This window comes from Eublepharis macularius, chromosome 5 (genome assembly GCF_028583425.1).
Source record: "Eublepharis macularius isolate TG4126 chromosome 5, MPM_Emac_v1.0, whole genome shotgun sequence".
Lineage (NCBI taxonomy): Eukaryota > Metazoa > Chordata > Lepidosauria > Squamata > Eublepharidae > Eublepharis > Eublepharis macularius.
The window spans coordinates 82463284-82482314 of NC_072794.1; the positions used below are offsets into that span (position 1 = coordinate 82463284).

At 40.0% G+C, this 19031-nt stretch overlaps 1 protein-coding gene across 4 annotated transcripts in view; it reads right to left on the minus strand.

Annotated features, from left to right (window-relative positions):
* PRKAA2 (protein kinase AMP-activated catalytic subunit alpha 2) overlaps positions 1 to 19031 on the minus strand; it is a 62791-nt gene that overhangs the window by 28556 nt on the left and 15204 nt on the right. For 2 of the 4 annotated variants that reach the window (XM_054981964.1, XM_054981963.1), the window contains 5 exons: positions 16241 to 16328; positions 15428 to 15652; positions 13656 to 14157; positions 12689 to 12815; positions 1589 to 8231 (listed from right to left, as the gene is read on the minus strand). In XM_054981964.1, coding sequence (XP_054837939.1) covers positions 7996 to 8231; positions 12689 to 12815; positions 13656 to 14157; positions 15428 to 15652; positions 16241 to 16328 — 1178 coding nt within the window. In that variant the 3' untranslated portion in view covers positions 1589 to 7995. Of the gene's footprint in view, positions 1 to 1588; positions 8232 to 12688; positions 12816 to 13655; positions 14158 to 15427; positions 15737 to 16240; positions 16329 to 19031 lie in introns of those variants that run through there. The other 2 variants (XM_054981961.1, XM_054981962.1) reach the window with 2 other exon arrangements.

Sequence of the window (19031 nt, forward strand, 5' to 3'; positions counted from 1 at the left end):
CTTCCTTTACTGAGTCAAGCCATCTCATTTAAGGTCTTCCTCTTTTCCTACTGCCACTTTTCCCAGCACTGACTTTTCCAGAGAGTCTTGTCTTCTCATGATGTTGCAGTCTCCCTTTTTGTTGATGATTAAGCCAAGGAATAGAAAATCTTGCCTCACTGTCAATTTTAAAACTGTGTAATTCCTCAGTAGTAATTACTTTTGTCTTCTTAATGTTCAGCTGTAATCTTGCTTTGGCATTTTTTTCTTTTAACCTTCATCAGTAGTCGTTTCAAGTCTTCATTATTTTCTACCAGAAACGTGGTGTTATTTGCATATCTCAAATTGTTAATGTTCCTTCCACCGATTTTCACCTACTAATAATCTATGAGAAGAAATGTAAATTTATATACAATCATCTAGTAATTGCTTTGAATAGATGCTCCTACTTCCTTTATTGTTTTAATGAAATATCTTTAATATAGATGGTGAATAATTCAAACTATTTCCTTGAAAGTCATGTCAAACTGGCATTTGCACTACCGCTGACTTTTTTTAAATTACAAAGACACCAGTACAGGTGTGTGAAGCAAAAATACTGGATGGGGGATACAATTCTGGGCAGTAGTGTATGTGAAAGAGATCTTGGGGTAAGAGTGGACTGTAAACTAAATATGAGCCGTCAGTGTGATGCAGTGGCAAAAAAGGCAAACTCAGTCTTGGGTTGTATCAAAAGGGCCATTGCATTGAAATCGCAGGTCATAGTCCCTCTCTATACTGCCTTGGTCAGGCCGCACCTGGAGTACTGTGTGCAGTTCTGGAGGCCTCACTTCAACAAGGATGTGGACAAAATCAAGTAAGTGCAGAAGAGAGCAATGACGATGATCAGGGATCTGGAGACTGAGCCCTACGAGGAAAGACTGGGGGCCTTGGTAATGTTTAGTTTGGAGAAGAGGAGATTGAGGGGGGACGATTGCTCTCTTTAAATATTTGAAAGGCTGTCATTTGGAGGAGGGCAAGGAGCTGTTCCAGTTGGCAGCAGAGAACAGGACCCAAAGCAATGGGCTTAAATTACATGCAGAAAGGTACCGGCTGGATATTAGGAAAAACTTTTTCACGTCAGAGTAGTTCAAAGGTGGAATCAGCTGCCTGGGGAGGTGGTGAGCTCCCCTTCACTGGCAATTTTCAAGAAGAGGCTGGATAAATATTTGTCAGAGATGCTTTAGGCTCATCCTGCTTTGGGCAGGGGGTTGGACTAGAAGGTCTGTATGGCCCCTTCCAACTCTGTGATTCTGTGAGTGTTTTTAAAGAGGGCCTGTTATGAAAGAGTCACAATTTTGTAGTAATGAATGAAATCTGTTGCCTTGTCCTGCCTTTCAACTCATGGAATGTGTGCAATTTGGATTGGGTATTGTAGGGTTATTGCTGACGAAAGGTGCCACCATGTACTTGCCACCTGAAGTCAATTCTCTGTAAACTCTTAACTTCATCTTTCAGCACTGCCTGACAGTTTGCAAAACTGCGTCCATACCCCTGAAACCTGAATCCATGTTTCTGTGTGTATGTCTGAAATTGTATAAAATGTAAGTTCACAGTAGTAGCCTTAGTCTGAAATGTTATAAGATTTATTTTTGTTGAAGAGCAAATGTTATTCATGAAATAAGCAGCACATACAGTGTAAAATAAACTTTTGTAACACAAAGAGGTAAGTTACAATCTTGTTTGCAGTTATTTACCCTTCATTTTATGCATACAAACAATTTAAAAGGAGGGGACTATAATCTTTTCCAAATACTGCTGAAGCAAATAAAGAAGTGATTACTTTGAAATAGTCACGTATTGCCTTTCTATAAACTTAAAATTGAAGTTTAATCTGAAAACGTTTTTATGAACCAGTCTGCAAAACACTATCTCGCCTACATGTGCTAGCACAGTAATTTACATAATGCAGCCCCACTATTAAATAACAGGAAATACAGTCTTCTCAAGCTTCTTCAGTGCATATTTGAGTGATGCTATTAATCCAAGTTATAGTAATTTTCAAGGTCACAGATGTGATCGTGTGGCTTTCAGCTTTATTTTGCACACAAAAGAAAAATACTGCTAGATTTACAAAACATACATACATACAAAACACTACAAAGCGAATTCGCTTTCAGCAACAAGAATAAATACTAGTATATTTATGGTAGCTGTTTCAGAGCTTTGGGAGATGAAAATAAATAAACTATATTCAACTACTGAAGGAAAAAATTCATAGTGGAGCATTAGGAGTCTTCAGACAAATACATTACATAAACAAGTTTGATCAAGTAAGGCAACTTCAGTAGGACATTTAAAGCATTTGAGAATCAAACACAGATGTGGCAAAATTGCAAAAGGGTAAAATAATTTAGCTGTTGACCAGGTTTCTTGTCCATTAAGCATGTATATAAATATTGCTATCTAAATGCATAAAAAACTGCATTTACTACTGGTCTGAATGGCTGCTTTTTTCAGTTAGCTTTCAACTTCCATCATCATCAGCAGCAGCAGCAGCAGCTTGCAGTTAGAGCACAGCTTATGAAAAAGTCTATTTGCAGTTCTGGGATGCAAATTAAGAGTCACACGCATGCAAATTAAAGCCTGTGTGCACAGATACAGCTTTTTTAAAAAAAATCCAAAGCAGCTCTCACCTCTGAAGAGGTGGGGAACCTCTTTAGACAAAGAGTAGCTTGCTTTTTCTGGCATGGGAGCCGCTGTAAAATGCCAAAGAGAAGTCTAAGAGCACTCAGTTTGTCTCACTGTGGTCATAGTCTACTATATGATCCAGTGTTGCTGTGTATATATGGAATTTTTCTGTGCACAAGTTCTTTAAGCGCAAAGGGCAGTACCTGTGGAGCTGTTATTTTGTGAAATGAATGGGGTGTGCTATGTGAGCTCCGCTTCAACCATGTAGCATGAACATGATTCTGAATTTTTCTTTTAATAAACAGATATGTTACGACTGTGATAACAGGAGAGAATTATGGATGAAATGCTAAGAAATAAAATCAAAACTCCAAAGCAACCATACACTGTTTGGCATAGGGCTGGGAAAAAGAAAGAAATAGAAGGCAGAAGTAAATTTAGCTGAAAAAATATAGGATGAATGCACTGTTGTGAGAGTATCCCTGATGCAACTGTAGCCCTGACTCCATGAGCCATCTGTCTAGTGCAAGCCAAATGTGTGTTCCATGCAAGCGTAAATATTGAAACAAATGAAGAACAGAGCAAGCCCTTCAAGTAATGCAGATAATTTTTGTGTATAGGTTACTGAATGCGGCACAGTAGTCATGGAATTAATGCATTTGTTACTTGGAGCAGCTTATGCAAACTGAAGGCACAATTTTGGTTTTTCTTATCTAATGCAGGCAGCCTTTTCCCCAGATCAATATAATATGAATTGTCACTAAGCTACAAATGTTAATTAAATTATATCAACCTGTATTAGAACATTCAATGAACCATACTGTGGTTTTTACTTCAGATGCACCAGTAGAAAATGGCACTTTCCCCCCCTTCCACTGACAAGGATCACTGCAAGAAAACTAGTTAAAGGCCTATGAGATCATATTATGAGCTACAATGAATGTTTTATTCCATGACGACCAGGCTACTCACTGCACCACCCCAAATCTTTACAAGTTTGGGACTGCTGCTAGAAATGGGCTTTTTGATCTCTCTATTGCAGCATGCCAATAAAAACAGTAGCTCACACTGGAACAAAATATAGGTGATGGCTATCTGAACCTGTGCTAGGGCCACTGTATAAAATCTGATGAAATCCTGAAGCCAGAGGTTTGTTCAAAAGACACCAAAAGATACATTGGAAGAGATAAGCCTAGTAGCAGCCATTCTGACAGACATTTAAATACCTGATGGCTAGATAGTTGTTACTTCTGATAAATATGGTTATCAGCTGTTTGGATGTATCAATAAAGCTACCAGAGCCTTTTAGTCTGCAGGGCTCTTAAACGGTGTTACCCACTTAACAGGCATTATTGTGAATATTTTTTCCTTCATTTGTATTAGTTCATTACCTTTAAAAGAGGTAAAAGGCAAGGTAAGTGCTAGAAACTAAAGGAGAAGTTAACATTTTAGACCTGTCCTGCAGATAAGGGTTTTAAGTTACAACTGGTCCAAAGAAACTTGTTGTTGTTTAGGTGTTTCATACATTTTTTTTCCTGGTAACAGCAAACCAGATAGTTTTACAAACTGAGCAGCTAGGCTTGGTTTTGTTTTTTCTTTAATTTATGTTCATGGCAGACTACCTGACAATGCTTTTTTGCTCCTCAACTGGGACATGCCTCTCTGTTCTGGGAGTTTTTCATAATGTTGAAGAATAGAAATTAATACAACATAAAAGTCTCTCTTTCTGACACAGGGAAAATGATAATAGGTCAGAAAATAAATGAGCTTTGCTTTTTCTATGCCAGAACAGTTTAAAATGGCAACATGTTAATTTAGTGGGCCCTGCCTAAAACCACAGCAATTGTTTCCCCATGGCGACTGTTTTCTGCTCAGCCATATTTCTGTTCAACTAGCCTTGACTTCAGCCTGTTCTTTCACTTTTTGTCAGGTAACAATTAAGCCCTACTGTAAAACAACAGCTGATTATATTAACACAACACCATTAACTTAATAATTACACGATCCATACAAGCTGCCCTTTCGTAAAAGAAAAAATTTCATTCTGATGTGGTTGAAAATGTAAGTCAAGTAAACCTGATTCCTTCAGAGAGAATTTACAAAAGGAACAATGGAACATATGCTATCCCTACTGGTGAAGGTCACAATCAATTAAGCTTTAGGTATGTGAAAGCCCTATGGCCTGGAACAGTACTGTCAAATTTATGTTCCAGCTACAATAAAACTGACCCATTCTGTGTACTATCTGCTCTCATACCAGAAAGGTAAATTTGGTTGCTGTTCTGCCAGAGAGGAAATAATTGCCAGAGACTCAGTCTCAGGAAGATTATTTGAATTGAAATGCAAAGCTCACTGAACTCCTTAGATCTCAAGGGCATCAGTCTGAATTGCACAAGAAGTACACGTGATTCTGCCAAGACTGCATTTTGTTACATATTTTGGACAGCCTAAAGGGCAACTTGGCCATGTGCAACCTCCTTTGTATTGGAAAATGACATTCAGGTTGGTTGGAGAGATGACCTTGAACTTCTACGTCTGGATTTAGAAAGATAGAATGATGGTGTGGTTTTCAATGAAATCTATGGAACCTCTATCATGGAAGAAGCTCCCAATTTTTACAATTGTCAAAGAGACTACTCTAGGATCAATGTTATATCATTTCATGAAAAAGCACAGCCTAAGAGGCCAATGACAGCGCACGTCAGCTGACTGCCTATGATGGACATTTTGAGAAGTAGTCACATTGCTGTTATAAAATATTCATGATATAAACTTAATCCTAGAGCAGTCTCATGTTAACTGTGTCAAATATTTCTGGATCTCTGGGAAGAGAAGAAACTGAAGCTGAGGTGCCCATAATACATCCCTGCCCATTGTTCTGTAAAGAGAGTGGATTAGACTCGGGTTCAGATTCATACTCTGCTGTGGCAATTAATGGGTGGCCTTGGGCCAGGCATCAGCCAGCCTCACAAAGGTTTTATGAAAATGGGGTGAGGGTGAAAGGTGACCATGCATGCTGTCCTGAGAGAAGGAACAGGGGAAAATATTTAAATATATATAAATAATCATAATTCTGAAAGAAAGGCAATGGGAGAAAGGGGTTGGGAATGAGGAGGGGAAACTAATAAGATACATCATCATGTTACTTCTAGTGGATCCAAGGAGATCTATGAGCTGCTAGCAAGCAAAAAACTGAATGAAGAAATGGTGACAGAATGGGGGGGGGGGGGTGTCAGTGAGTAAAAGAGTGATTAATGCAACTAAAAAGAAAAAAAGGAACAAACTCATTGTAATTTTAACTGTAGTAAAACCAACCAAGATCTTTCCCACCTGATTCTTCCCCTAGTCTCTCTCATTGTCCCTATCACCCCCTTTCCTCATATCCCTTGAAATAACCCTGGCTTCTCTGCAAGTCTTTTGCTTTGTGCAGGTTTTGAGTTACTTTCTGAACTGGAGGAACAATATACTCTCCTCCCCGTCCTTCCATTAATGGACAATTACAGAAATTTTGATCTGACCTTCAGCAGCCATGGGGTGAATAATCAGTTTTTTATTTAACTAGAGGCTTGCACTTAGATATGTTCAGTATAAGGCATGGCCTGCAATGATTGATGGAGGACTAATAATGTGATTAAGAGTGGTCTTTGAGTATGTCTTATGAGCTCTAGTAGGTGGTCTGAGCTTAACAAGCCCAGGCCAATGAATAGCTGTGAGTACAGAGTGGTTATGAAAGGCTCCAATAGAAAAAAAAATCCCTTTAGAGAGAACATGAACTCCTTAATGCAAAACTTTAATTAAACTGTGAAAATGTTACCATGGGATGTTTACGTAATGAGCTGTGCTACTAAGCTTCCCATGAAAGAGAATGCTTGTTAAGCATTCAAGTGATCGCTGATTTCTTGATGAGATTGCTAGGCAAGGGACTGGGCCTGAGCCTCCATTGTCACTACAGAGAGCACACACATGCCCAGTCCATACATTACACAAGCAGGATATGCCTGGGAGGTGTTGTAAAGAAGAGTGACAAGGATCATCTTGTAACTCCTACAGCATCCACACATGCGAGACCTGCACTGCTGCTGTTTATTATAGGCATACTTTGGTATAAGAATGTATTCATCCATTCATTTTAACATTTCAGTTCATAGATTTGAAACTTTCCACTGGAATAAGAGAAAGGTATGGCAACCAAACACTTCAGCAGTAACCAACATTCTGTTACATGTGTAGAACTTGGGAAATGTTTGGGAATAACAGGCTTTTTTGTACGCCTGGTATTCCATAACCTGTCCATCATTCCTCACTTGCTGTCAGTAGAAAAAAAGTTATTTTCTCTAATTTCACCACAGCAAGGCTTTGAGAAAACTGCCTTATAATGAGTGTCCTAGCCTAGTGCAGTCAACCACAGCAATAAGCATATCTGGAATCCAGCTCTCCAATGTATCATGAAATGGAGAGTGGATCCCTTGGCATTTTCTGATGAGATGTATTCTCCCACAGGAGTGGGGTTGGGGGAGGGGATACTTTTAGGTTGCAACAAGTCACATATTTACACAAATTTGTGAGCAGGACACAGAGCAAGCAATCCTAAGCAGGTTTACTTGGACATGTCCCATTTCATTCAATGACGCTTACTCCCAGAAAAGTGTTCTTAAGATTGCACCATTCCCAAAAGCACTCCAACAAAGGAAAACATTATATTACAACTGGCTGCCAGGCCTGCCACCAATGATTTTTGAACTAGCAATAACCTGGGACTAAACTTGCAAATATTTTGATACCAGGGCCTCAGGCAAAAAGTACATTTCCAATGGAGCCATGGGTCTTATTCTAACAATGGGGCTTTACTGAAATCAAATTAGTTTTCTGAATCTTTTGAAGGAATAATCAAATCTTCAAGAGCATTATTGCACTGATATATCCACAATGTCAGGGGCTTTCTGGATTCTGCAATAGCACACATCTTAACATTTTGGCAACTGCTGCATTTTGTGCAGAATCTAACTTGGGAGTAGGAAGCAATATCATCATGACCATACCAGTAGTTGGAGAGAGCCCCAATCCTCCTTATTGACTACCAATCACTCCACTGCTCCATCTCTTCCACCATATTCAACATCCAACAGAAACATTCCAAAAATATGGCAAGTTCTGCCACTAGAATGACATAAATGGAGCTATTTTTGCATACTTCCCATAATATAGATAATACATTCTGACTACAGAAATTATTTCTACTTGCAGAATCAAGCTTCCCTTTGCTACCAATGCTCAAAATTTTTCTTTGCGTATATTCTGCAAAGGCCTGAACCTAACCAAAGAAATCAAGCTTCTTAACAATACCTTTCAGCGAGCAAGAGCCATGATGAGACTGGCACACATTTCAAAGAAATCCATGGTGTGGCTTCCAAGACGTGGTGTGACAGACGGCATGCTCCCAGTCAAGGAGCCAGCAAGGGATCCAGGGAGTGACTGGCAATCAGCAGTGGCAGAATCAAAACTCAGCCTTGGTCTGTGCAAACGAACTGCAGAGCATGAGCGCTGAGGTGTGGAAGAGCCTGATCTTTGCTCCATGACATCATCTTTAAAGGCATAAACAGATGACATTAAAATATCATCTTGTGCTGGTATTAGGCTGATACCCCTTCTGTTCCTTTCTCCCACTCTTGTCCATTCCTATACTGTCAACTCACTCTATGCAGGGCTACCCTTGAAACTGACCCAGAAATTGCAACTGGTCCAGAATGCGGTGGCACGTGTCCTCATGGGATGCATATTCGACATGTACTGCACCAGCTGCACTGGCTCCTGGTTGAATTCTGGGTCAAGTTCAAGGTGTTGGTGTTAACCTTTAAGGCCCTTAATAGACTGGGACCTGCATATCTTCAGGACTGTCTCTCTCTATATATTTCCCAGAGGGTCCTACAAACAAACAAACAAACAAACAAACAAACAAACAAACAAACAAACAAACAAACAAACAAACAAACAAACAAACAAACCAGCATCTCCTACTGAGGTTTGAAAGAGTGGATATGACTTGATACATTTAGGGTCCCTTCTCATGTTACGTTTGTGGGATGGGCAGTGTGCTCCCATGCCTCTTTTGTAATGTCAGAAGCCTCAGGCTCTGTAGGGGAAGTCCATTTTTAGAAAGAGTCACGTTGCTGCAATTTCTATGCTACAAGGATAACATGAGAAGGGACACCAAGGGAGCAATCCTAAGCAAGTTAAGCCACAATCCTACTCAAATGTATTCAACGGAGTTTACTCCCAGCTAAGTTTTCTTAAGATGCCACTGCATAACTATGTTCCCTCCTTAGATCAGCAAAAAATATCAATCTTACTATATACAAATGATATGGTTTTGATCTCTTTAACCAGAATGGGACTGAAGAGGCTTTTGCACAGTTTAGGTGAATATTGTAAGGAAGAAAAACTTATAATTAATTACTCAAAAACCAAAGTTATGGTTTTTCAGAAACGGCCCAAAGCGTTTAAATGGAGAATACAAGGTACTCCAATAGAACAATGTAAATCATATAAATACCTAGGTTTAACTTTTAGTGAAACCCTCAAGTGGGATGTTCACCTAGAATCAGCTAAAGCATTAGCCCTTAAGACAATGGGAGTTGTAATGAGATTTTATTACACCAGGGAAGGTCTCCTCATAGACCCAGCGTTGAAACTTTTTGTTAGTAAAATTATCTCCCAATTGCTGTATGGTATTGAGATCTGGGGGTGGAAAGATCAATTACTTCTGAAGTTAGAAAGAATCCAAAACCTCTTTATGAGGCGAATTCTGGCACTCCCTAAAGGGACACCGGATGCCCATTTACGAGCTGAGTTGGGACTCCCTTCAGTGAGGGCTCGAGCCCACCTGGTTATTATAAAATTTTGGGGAAAAAACCAGCTAAGAACTCCTGACTCATACAGTAAACTTAGTTTCCATCTACTGAATAACAAAGATAATGCTCGCCTTCAATTTATTAACTACATCGTTGCCAGATATACTATCCCTGATGATCTACTGCAGCCCTCAGGGAATAGCTTTGATCTTCGCGATTGGGTCTTTAGAGAAGATGCCCTAATTGATGCTTCTCTGATCTCTCAATCAAGGTTTGCCCCTTGGTTTAATATGATTAAAAAAGATCATTGTAAGGCCTCCTACTTAACCAACATAACTGCGTATAATCTTAGGAGGACCTTTACTTCATTGTGCTTTCAAACAATGCCTACAGAGATGCTAGTGGGTCGATATAAAAAGACGCCAGTTGACCAACGCATCTGTGTATGTGGTCATTCAATGGAGGACCTCCCTCATTACATCCTGGCTTGCCCTTTATACACAGAACCTAGGAATAAATTCCTGGCTAAGATCTTGCTTGCTCTACATCCCTTGTCTGTCTCTGATAAGATTGTCACGATGCTCTCTGACAAGATTCTTTTATTTCCCTAAGACTGGAGCTTTTTGCTTTAGCTGCTAGGAAGATCAGAGCAAAGGAATCAGCCATTGATTCGCTGTGATTGCTTTTAGAAGGTTTTATTAATTTTAAAGGGTTTTTTTAGTAGGGCATTTTATGTGGTTCTGAAGTGTTTGATTACCTGATAATTTTGATTGTGTATTATACTGACATTCGAGAGTGTTTTGATATCGTGAAGGCCAATGGCCATATACAATAAAACGAATCTGATCTGCATAACTATGTTCAAACCTTACAAACCAGCCACATTTTTAAAAATAATGTGAATAAGCACCAAATAGTTGGGCTTGCATGCTATCTCCCTCCCTAACCTTATCTCTTGCCCTTGTATGCAGAGATCAGATTGAAGACTTTCCAGTTTATGAACCTATCAATCCAGACACAATTCATTGTTACGTACAAATTCAGCCACTTTTAAGAATTTAGAATTAGAATTTGTTCCTTGCTAACAAATGGGAATTCTAAATTTGTGGTCAAGAAATAAACTTAGTTGAAGTGCCTGAATTTGAATATGATATAAACTGTGGCTAGATCCAAGACTTGCTAAACCAGGGTATCTTTGATTTTAACTCTGCACATGGGAAAAGGGAAAAAAAAATGAAAACATGTTCCCATGGAATTCAAGTTTGTTCATGTTGCCAACAAACTGTTGTTTGTTTGTGATGACTACATCCAGCCTAACTGTATCATATCATCTCTTCCTTCAAATCTTATTTCCTCTGCACATCTTTAGTATACTACCCTAATAATTCCTTTTCTGTTCTATTTACTCCCTGTTAACTCTGACTCTATTCCCTGTTCTTACCAAGCAAATCCCCTCCTATAGGCTTGTCCTGATTTTATCTTAGAGCCCATTCCCGAGCAGTTAACAAAGACTGAATGTGAATTCAATTGAATTTACTGTTATGTATGCCTCTGTTCCATTGACCTCAGAGGAACTAAGATGCTAATTAAACTGGGTGGTGTGTTTATAAGACTATTTTGGAAAGGTCTGTGGCTTAGCTTCCCCCAGAGTTTTCTGTGGATGGAAGGATTGTCTCCCCCTGCCCACTGTAGCTTGAAACGCCCCCTGAAATCTCATTCCTAGGAAGGCGGGCGGGGGGGGGGGGGGCATTTCAAGCTGTCATGGGAGAGTGCGGCAATCTCCAGGGCATCTAAACCTATGTAACTTCTGGGTTCTGTAACATAAAATATTAATGACAATAAAAACAAGGTAAGGGTAGGTAGGTGAATTGCTGTACATTTTGATCTTCATGTTAAAATTTGCTTGTTTGGTAAAACTAAGCAAAAGACTCTTTCTTCCAGTTCTCAGACACCACACTCCCAACATTTTAAAAAGAAAAACAGAAATGAAAAATAAATACGATCTTTGGTCATAATACAAGGGAAAATGAAACTAAAAGGGCTTTTTCTGGTTCAGTTGAAGCAGTAAAAAATCATAAATGGCATCTTTGGGGAGGGAGAGCATGGTATGCTGAAAAAATCTGGAATTATATAGAAGTGCTAAAACAGTCTATGACCAAAGAAGTTACTGAAATCATCATCTGCTTACAGGTTCTTGTAAATTTTTCTATTAGTTGGATTCCATAGTTCAAATGTTTCATAGACAAAAATTGGGATATGCTTGTTATACTACAAGCTGTCTCACAAGAATGATTATGGCCTGAGAAGAATGCATTCGCCCTTGTACATTGTGGAGTTTACTATTTCTGTTGCATGCTTCTTTCATTTTCTTCAAAGTTTTGAATACTTAATATTTATAATCCAATACACAAGGAAGGGGTCACAAAATATCCAATAAGGTATTTAAAGGATGAAGATATGCTAAAAACAGAATGAGCAAATAGCCAGCTGTGTAGTGTGTTGTGCCACAATGGTCACACACAACCATGTAAATGCATGTGCATTAGCCAGGATGCATCACACAACAGTCCCAGAGGTAACTTCCAGAGGCAGATAAACCCTGGAGAGAATGCTGAATCCTGAAGAAAGACAACTCTAGCTACCCATACCAACAACATTTTAACAAGGCATCCCCCATCCCAAATGAAAATAAGGCAAAACACAGACTATGATTTACCAGGAACAGCTTCCAGAAAATAGTTTCAGGTAGACAGCTGTGTTAGTCTGCAGTAAAACAGCAGGATTTGAATCCAGTGGCACCTTAGAGACCAAGAAGATTGTTAGGGTATAAGCTTTCAAGAGTCAAAGCTCCCTTCTTCAGATACCCTTAAGGTCCACTAGACTCAAATCCTGCTGTTCCAGAAAATAGAGACTATCCCTGGTAAGCAGAAACATATTTTTCAACTCAGTTATTAAACTCTCACAGATAACACCAGTGATAACAAGCAGATCAAAGTGTTCTTTGGAAAACAGTTCTTACTAGCAGAAACCATTAAATAGCCTGTAACCTTAAAAAAAGAGGCAATGGCAGAGGAAAGAGATGGTAGAATTGTTAAGCATAAAACAAATATCTTGATTTTATGCCACAGCATTTCCTGCTCTTATTATTTATTTAAAAAATTCCTATGCTGCCTCCCCAGAAACCTGCTTACCATCAATGCTCTTAAAGTCCAAAAGATAGCTGCGATTGTCAACCTGATAAAGCTGTAAACTCATTTTCACATAATTTCCCGTTACTGGATTCTTCCGACGAACTCTCAGATGATAGGCATTCACCACCTAAAACATGTAACTAGCTTTCAGGAAAAATAGAATTTTGGCGTAACAGAAACAGCAGCCTTTTACACATGGTAAGAACATAATGCTGCCTCAAAAGAATAACTGAACTTTAAATACTGTCAATATCCTAGTTGAAAAAAAATACAGAAACTAATTTTATAAAGCTCTCCACTTAGCATACTTGGAAATGCATTTTATACTTCTTACTATCATTTCTTCCATTTCTCGGTCACCAACATTTTAGTCTATTTTTCAAGACTTGTCTGGGGCAATACCAACTCTTCTCCATAAATACTAAGCTCCCCAGATGTGGCAGCCTGTGGCACTGGCAGCTTGAACATGCTTTAGCCTGTGGTATGTGTATCAAGCAACTATCCTGGGGCAAAAAGATGAGCCAGCTAGAAAGTACCACATTATTTAAGACAGATTTAAGGGATAATGTTGCATGTTTTTTCCTGGCCTTCATGATTCCTGGTAACTATGCATAAAAAAATAAGAGAAACTTATTGCCTTAGGAGCTTTCAGGAAGATCAGTTATACAGAAGGGAATCAGCTACTAAAATTATAAATCTGAAGACTTTCTATTACTCCTACAGCTGTGGAAGGCAGAATGAACTCCCCATCTCAAGCTCATGCATCTTTTAAAAAGAAAATGTGTTCTCAGGTCAGTAGTTAAAATATAAACGTTATTTAACCACAGTTCATATTTCAATATTCAAAACCAGCAGTAAAATAATAATTACAATCAGGCATTGTCATGAAACTTACTAGACTGCTAATTGCACAACTGAGAATTTACAAGCAAAGTGTTCTAGATAAACAGCCACTTGCATTCCATACCTTCCATTCAAAATCCAGCTGTTTCATAGCACGGTAGACTTCTGCCATGATGTCATAAGGCTTGCTTTGACTCCGTATTCCTAAATGCCACTTGGCTTTTTTCACAGTCAATGGTTTTGGCTTAGTGGTATTCAGTGCATCCAAAGGACATTTTGCTTTGGGACTATCTGCTACTAGAGGAGGCATCCGCTCCGGGTGGGGTTTCACTCCTGGGGGGATGTGCATAGTGTCATCCATAAAAGAGCCAGTGGGAGGGCTGGAAGCGAGGTAGAACTCACTGGCTTGGTTCATGATTCTCCGATTGTCAATAATAAGATGGTATGCTACTGCAAGCTGGTCTTGGGGATCCCCACTATACAAGCTGGCCATCACCTCAGATTCTGGACACTCAAATTTCTCACATACTTCTCGCACAGCGTCATCATCAATTACATTAGCGTCATAAGAAGGATCCTCTGGGAATAAGTAACTTGGCAGATCCTGTTTGAACCATTCATGTTCTCTAAAAAGGAAAAACTGTGACTAATGAATACTAATGATAGCACTGGTATGATTCATCATGAAAATCAAACCATAGCACTAAAATGACAACTATAATGTCAAATTGTGTAAACCATAACAATTATAATGTCAACTGGTGTAAGCCACTTTGGTGCTAAAGGCTGTGATTTATATTGGTGGTGGAAAGTACTTTCAAGTCACAGCTGACTTATGGCGACCCCTGCTGGGGTTTCCCAGGCAAGAAACTAACAGATGTGGTTTGCCATTGCCTACCTCTACAACCTTGCTCTTATTTGGAGGTCTGCCATCCAATTACTAATCAAGGCTGGCCCTGCTTAGCTTCCAAGATTGGGCTTGCCTGAGCTATCCAGGTTACTGAGTCAATTATTTTTCCTCATGGATTTTTCCTTCTGGATGTGAACAATAATAATATGTAGCCACAACTGCACATTAACAACAACTAAGCCAAACTTTGGTCAACAACTTAGCCAAATTAAAACAAGCTAATAATTTACCATCACCCCAATTAATACTGAGGAATCCCCGTATGCATATGCGTTATACAGACTACTCCTATTTCTCAAGCATGGGCTATGACAATGTGCTGTATCCATGAGGATACAAAAATTGTAGAGGTCTTAGGATATGACATTCCTGAGGAACACAAATTGAACTGGCAGCAGGAGAAGAAAGACCAGCAATAGCATGGTGGATTATTTCAATGTTATCTGTGAAAACATTTTGTCGTCTGGGTCACATAAAAATGTTACATTTGGCTCAGGAATTTTGGCAACCATTGCTTAAAAAGTACTCTAATTTATTTATAGTGCAGACTATTCACCTGTCATGAATGTCATTTCAATAACTATCCACCACATTTTATCCTGCCCTTTCTCCATGGAGCTCATGGTAGCAGTACTCCTCCCACACCATCTCACAAGCATCACATAAAATAATGACTAGCCCAAGGTTGCCTAATGAGTTTTACAGCTCAGCAGAGATCTGAATCAGGTTTTTCCTGGTTAAAATCGAACAGGCTGACCACTATATCATCAATTACTAGAGTTGTATACTGTGAAGTCCACCTTATTTATGAAACACTATAGATCGGATTAATATAGAGGACATAGCCAACATGATTGTCTCTAGTCCAATAGTTCCTTCTCTATGTCAGAGGAACTCAAACTTTTTGAGGATGTCACCTAACATGATCCTGCATCTTTTCCACATGGGAGAAAATGTTGCTAGGTAGCATTTCTGTCAAAACTTACCGTATATCTTTAATGGTTGCTCGTTTGAGTGGGTCAACCTGTAGCATATGCATGAGTAAGGTAGCAACTGAACGGTTGAGATATTCAGGAATGTAAAAGACACCTCCACGGATTTTTTTAAAGAGTGTTGGAACATGCTCATCATCAAAAGGAAGTGTCCCACAGAGAAGAGCATACAGAATTACACCACAGCTCCAGATATCAACCTCCGGACCAGCATACAACCTGAGCAAAAGGAGGACATTGTTTCTTAAGACAATGTTCATATCGCAGTATCTTGCGTGAAGCCCCCAAGCTCACTCTGGATTTCTGGAAGAGCAAGAGGGGAGGAATGGTAAACACTCATCCTCCCTCAAAATGACATTTTAAAGAATATCTGGTTACTGTAACATCCACCATGCTTTTGTTCACAGCCTGTCCATCATTCTAGAGTTCCCCAGACCTCCCTTTTGATCTTCTTGTATCACATTTTCCAAATGTCTCTAACACATTCTTTGCCACTCCAATTCTTTTGGAAATTTGTTAACTAAGTCTCCTTGAATAGCTTGGTGCAGTGATTAGAAATAAAATGTTTCTGGACTGGCCACAGGTAAATCATAATCTGCACCACTGGTGAAATATTGGGATCTTCCCTAAGTATTTTTTGTGCTACTATTTTAGTGAAATCTAAATTATGTAGGAAGTTGCCATATGAACGTTGACTAAATATATCTATGACCACAAATTTCTCAGTTGTTGGAATAAATATCCATTCCAAAACCATACCGCTGATTTTTTTTAAAAAAACAGTTACCTAGTGGTTTCATGTCCTACCTTCCAGAGATAACTTCAGGTGCTGCATAGTTGGGTGAGCCACAGCTGGTTCGCAGAAATTCACCATCAGACATCATGTTGGAAAGTCCTAAAAAAAAATTCTCCCATGTTGACATGCACAAATACACCAAAAAGGTATGGTTAGAAAACTCTGGTCACCACTACAATGAAGAAGGGTGAATGGAAGAGTTATTTTCACTTACCATGAAGCTTCCTTTCTCAGTGGTCCAGGAGTGGGGCATCCTTACTTCTGGCATATATTTCCTCCTCTCCGAAGGCAGGGTCAGACGATTGAATTGATCCCAGGGGCGGGAGGGGCTCATCCCAGGGATTGCCAGTCTGTTTCCAAGCCTTGACTCCCCGTAACGATACCAAGAGAGAGAAATTCTCCTCAACTTTCTTCAGATAGAAACCGCCATAACTGATTAAACAACACTGAATGTTAAATCTAATCCAACAGTCTAGAACTGCCTAGGTTATTCTCATTCAATTCCTTAGACTAAGGTCCCTCCCCCTGAACACTTATGGGAAGAAAGTACCATCTTGACTCTCCAGCAGACCCTCATACTTCCTGGAAGCCACCTGTAAGAAATCTCAGATAGGACTACCTCACTCCTGGACCACCGAGAAAGGAAGCTTCACAGTAAGTGAAAACAAGTCTTCCATGGGAGTGGGGTAGTCCTCAATTCAGGACATAAAAAAGCAGTGTGCCCCGGGGTGGGTCGTCTGGCTTCCAGGCCTAGAGGGTGTGCTGTACTACCCCTCCTTTCTGCCTCTGCAGAGGCCAACTTATCTATTCTATAGTGCCTGGTGAAGGAGTGCACTGATTTCCAGGTGGCCACCTTACAGATTATCTCTAGCAACGGAAAGGATCCATAGGCTGCTGATGTCGCCCTCCTTTAGAGAATGTGTCATGAGGTGGCTCTAGACATCTGACCTTGTATGCCAGGATGATGCACCCCCCTAATTCTCCTACTTAGCATGGAAATAGACACTCTCTGCCCCGAGGACCTCCTAAACGACATGAATAGGGCCTCAGACTTGCATAACTGTTCAGTTCTATCCAAGTAGAAGCTCAAAGCTCTATGTACATCAAGGCAGTGCCATTCCTTTTCCTTCTCATGCTTTGGATTAGGGCAGAAGGAGGCCAGTACTATCTCCTCCATACTACTACTCTGTCATTGCAAAAAATGCAGAGTTCCCTCTCTACTGATAGGGCTTGCAGCTCTACACCAGTCTAGCTGATGTGATTCCCACCAGAAAAATAGTCTTTAAATGAGGCTCAAAGTGTTCTTTGGGTAATGCTCTTAGTACTAAATTAAGATTCCACAAGGGAAACCAGTGGACCTGCAGAGGATTTAACAATGAGGTTCCCCTTAAGAATGTCATGATATGAGGGTGTTGCACTATGGAATTTCCCTTCCTAGAACCCTTAATAGCTGAAATGGCCACTACCTGCTGTCTAAGGGTACTAGTGCTAAAACTTTTATCCAAACTTTCTTGAAGGAAAGATAGGATCTCCTTAACTGGCACCGATAAGGTCCCTATTACTCTATCTAGGCTCCATGTGTGGAAAACCTGCCAGGTATTGTTATAGACTCTGTGGAACTCTTCCTAGAGACTAACATGGCATTAATTATACCCTCTGCATGACCTAACTCTATTAGCTATTCACACTCAATCTCCAGGCTGTGAGGTTTAGAAGAGCTGGTCGAGGCTGTGGCATTGTCCCTGGCATTAGCAGATTCTTCTTCAGTGGGAAGCGCGAGGGATCCATGATCAAAAGTCTCTTCAGGTCTTGAAACCATGCCCTCCTTGGCCAAAATGGTGCTATTAGTATCACCTCTAAATGTTGCTCTATTATTTTCTGAACAACTCTGTGCAACAGCTGCACCAGGGGGAAAGGTGTACAGGAGCTGTCGAGGCCACTTGGAGTTCAAGCCATCTACCCCTATGGCTTGAAGGTCTTTGTGAGATGAATCTCGGAGCCTGACAGTTTTGATTGTTGGCAAATAGGTCCACATCCACCTTGACAAACCTCCGGCAGACCTGCAGGAAAATTTCTCAGGATAGCATACATTTCGATTGGTTCATCACTCTCTGGCTTAGCCAGTCTGCCAGGAAGTTGTCCTGGCCTGCTACATGTACTGCTTTTAGAGATTTGAGGTGATTCTCCGCCCACTTCAACATGATGCATGCTTCATGCCGGGACTTTAATCTGGTGCCTCCTTGCCTGTTCACATAGGCTTTGGCTGTCATATTATCCATCTGTACTAATACATGTTGATCTACAAGAAGATCCTGGAATTCTACCAGACCCAGTCTGATGGCTCTGAGCTCCAAAAGGTTTATACTGCTGTTCATCTCCTTCGATCAGGTGCCCTGTGTCATTCTTCCCTAGCTGTGGGCTTCCCAGTCCCATAGATTCACATCTGTTGCCATCACCATCCTCTTTGGTTCTCTGAGTGGGATACCACTGTGGAACCAGACACAGTCTAGCCACCAGTTGATCTCTTGTTTAAGGGTTGCTGGCAACTGAATTACCTTAGACCTCTTGTGGTGGTAGTAGTAGTAGTAGTAGTAGTATTTATTGTAACGGTCATTAGACCAGCTATACATAATAAAATCAGAACATAGAGCAAGATAAAATACATTGTTTAGAATTCATATACTTCAAATAAAATATCCAAACACATATCCTAATACACCAATATAGAGGTAAGCTTAACAAAATCCTGAATGACTTTTATTTCACTGTATTCCCCTGATATAAAAGCGGTATTAGGCAAAA